General features: G+C 36.6%; 1 protein-coding gene across 1 annotated transcript in view; it reads left to right on the top strand.

Moving 5' to 3' along the window:
- Positions 1 to 2,232: 2,232 nt before the first annotated feature.
- The window catches only part of UBE2U (ubiquitin-conjugating enzyme E2U (putative)), a gene marked incomplete at its 5' end in the record, with an annotated part of 43,216 nt that continues 42,408 nt past the window's right edge, over positions 2,233 to 3,040 (top strand). The window contains one exon of the mRNA XM_008593497.1: positions 2,233 to 2,353. Coding sequence (XP_008591719.1) covers positions 2,233 to 2,353 — 121 coding nt within the window. The remainder of the gene's footprint in view (positions 2,354 to 3,040) is intronic.

The raw sequence follows: 3,040 nt of genomic DNA, 5'->3' as shown, positions 1-3,040 counted from the left end.
CTGCGGGGCAGGGAGCACTGAGGCCACGGGTTCGGATCCTATATAGGGATGGCCGGTGCGCTCACTGGCTGAGCGCAGTGCGGGCAACACCAAGCCGAGGGTTGCAGTCCCCTTACCAGTCACAAAAACAAAACAAAACAACAACAACAAAAAGTTATGCAAAGTGACAACAAAGTGTTACCAAAGATATCATGGAAAACCAGTAGATAACACAGTCGTTTGTCTTTTTATTTTTCAAATACATTAATAAAACAAATATGCCCACATTATAGAAGATTTTTAAGGTAATGGAAAGGAAAATAAAATCATTGATAGTCATAAAGAAAAACCCTAACCCTGCTGTTATTAGCACTTCCTTCTGATCTTTTCTCCTGTGTTTCTGTTTAAAATCTTTCAGTGATTCCCACATTCTGTACAGGCTTAAGCACATATTCTGTTGCATGGCAAATGATGTACTTCTCATACCTGGGCTTCAGACTCCTCCTGACATACCATGCAGTCTTACTCCTGTTCATATCTTCATGTTTCTCTGCATTCACATTGCTTGGTTTAACTCAAGTCAAAAAACATTTATAAAGTTCTAAACTCTAAAGTTACAAACCCAAGCAAGTCTTAGACCTTAAAAAATGCTCAGTTTAGTTCCCCATCTGACTGGCCACTCATTTTCTCCTTCCCTCTTCTTCAGTCTGCCTAGCAAGCAGGTGTTCGTGTTTTAAGAGTCAGATCAAATGAGTATTCCTGTTTTAAGAGTCAGTTCAAATGAGTATTCCTCTGGGATGCCTGTCCTGATTTCTAGGTAGAAATGATGGCTTTGGTTTTGGGGGAGCCTCCTTTGCCACACACCCAACAGTACCCTAAGCAGATTTCTATTCGAACACTATGATACTGTAATGCATGTACTGTTTCCTTATCTGTTGTCCCTATTGGACTACAAGTTCCTCGAAATTAGGAAACAGGTCTAATTCATCCTTTATTCCCTAGTACCTACCCAGGACAAAGCTAACATTTGGTACGTACTAAAAAATATGAATGAATGAATGAACCAGAACTTTTACATTGTTGCCATTATGGTATGTGTGTATAAATTATACAGCCTGTTTCTTTTTCACTTAACACTTTATTTCAAGTAATTTCCACTCTGCTACTATCAATATTTTAATGGCTATTCAATAATCCTTTGATGGTCATTGCTGCCCACTAGAACTTTCTGCACTGACCCAAATGTCCCATATTTGTGCTGTCCAATACACTAGCCACTAGTCACATGTGGCTAGTATGACTGAAGAACTGAGTTTTTCGATTTATTTAATTTTAAGTAATTTAAATTTAAATCACTACCTGTGACTAGTGCCTAACTGTGATGGACAATAAAAGTATAGACCATAATTACTATTTCCTTTTGAATAACATATGAGACACATTTCTCATTATCACATTGTTATTCAAGGAGATAGTACTTGAAATATTAAAATATTCTGAAGTCTAAATATACTAATCATCACTACCAAAAATTTTTATAATCTTAATTTCTTTGAAAACTTGTACTTCCACATATCATGCAACGGTAAATATCAACATCCATCCGTAGAATGAATTCCAAATTCATGGGCCTTAATTAATTATAATCTTATTCATTATAAAATATATCTACTGGTACAGTTATTTACTTCAAATTTTTGTATTATTCCCTGGAGAGCTTCTTATGTTATTTCATAGTACTGCACTGCTAATTTAAATGTTGGACTTTTATTTTTTTACTACTTTTGCAAGGTTATCTGACTTACACATTTTAATATATACCTTATATTCCAGTTCTTAAAATCACTAAATACACTTAATAACATGTGTATACATTATATGAATAGGTCTTAGGCACAGTGGTTAATGAGAAGCCTATCGAATAAACTTTACCAGATGTGCTTGTCTGAGTAAGACTATATTTCTAGCCAAAGACCAAAGNCAGAGGCATCTGTGATAGGCAGAATTTTAAAGATGTTCCCCCTGCAGAGCAGAGACTCCCACCCTGCAGTTATTCAATCAAATACTAACCTAGGTACTAATGGGAAAGACTTGAGAGTAGAGATTATGTCTCATGTTATCTTTGTATCTATCTCCAGGTCCATACATACTAAGCATAGTAAATGCTGTCAAAAGTTATATGTATTGGTTTGTCTTTTTACTCCAAGAAAAACTGTACTTTAAAAACTGTATGTTGTATATGCTTCTCTATAGGTTATGCTTTCTAATCCAGTGCTAGAGAATCCAGTGAATTTGGATGCAGCCCGGATACTGATGAGCGATGAATCTATGTACAAATTATTAGTTCTAAAACTCTGCAACGGGTCATTACAATGTAAGAAGTATTATTTGGCAATTATCAATTAGACATTAGACATTAATAGCAAATAAGTGATCTAGCAAATAATTTTTATGTAAGGGAATATTTGAGTATTTTCTGTATCCGTTTTCTGTAATGAAATGTTACTAATATCTCTCCTGCTGTAACTCTTTGTCAAACCAATCAGTGTGATCCTTTTTTAAAGATCAGCAAAGATCTTAAGCTTAGCATTTTTAAATGCTACAGTCATAGGGATGAATGGTGTCAGTTGAAACTAGGCTACCCATCATACAGATATGACATTTAATTTTAACTCTTTGATATTTCCCCAGCTTCACCTGCAGAACCCCAGATCTTACTGATGCTTCCCTTTGTTCTTTTGACTAGTGAGACATTCGATATTTTTTTCTGGAGACTTTCCTCTNCAGAGGCATCTGTGATAGGCAGAATTTTAAAGATGTTCCCCCTGCAGAGCAGAGACTCCCATCCATCAAATATTAACCTAGGTACTAATGGGAAAGACTTGAGAGTAGAGATTGTGTCTCTTGTTATCTTTGTATCTATCTCCAGGTCCATACATCCTAAGCATAGTAAATGCTGTCAAAAGTTATATGTATTGGGGGCCGGCCTGGTGGCGCACTCCTACAGTGCGCCGCTTGGGAGTGTGGCGGCGCTCCCGCCGAGGGTTCGGATCCCACATAC

This window comes from Galeopterus variegatus, unplaced genomic scaffold, assembly GCF_000696425.1.
Source record: "Galeopterus variegatus unplaced genomic scaffold, G_variegatus-3.0.2 Scaffold9260, whole genome shotgun sequence".
In the NCBI taxonomy this organism is placed as follows: domain Eukaryota; kingdom Metazoa; phylum Chordata; class Mammalia; order Dermoptera; family Cynocephalidae; genus Galeopterus; species Galeopterus variegatus.
Note: the sequence above shows the minus strand (reverse complement) of the source record. Positions and strands in the feature narration are given on the sequence as shown.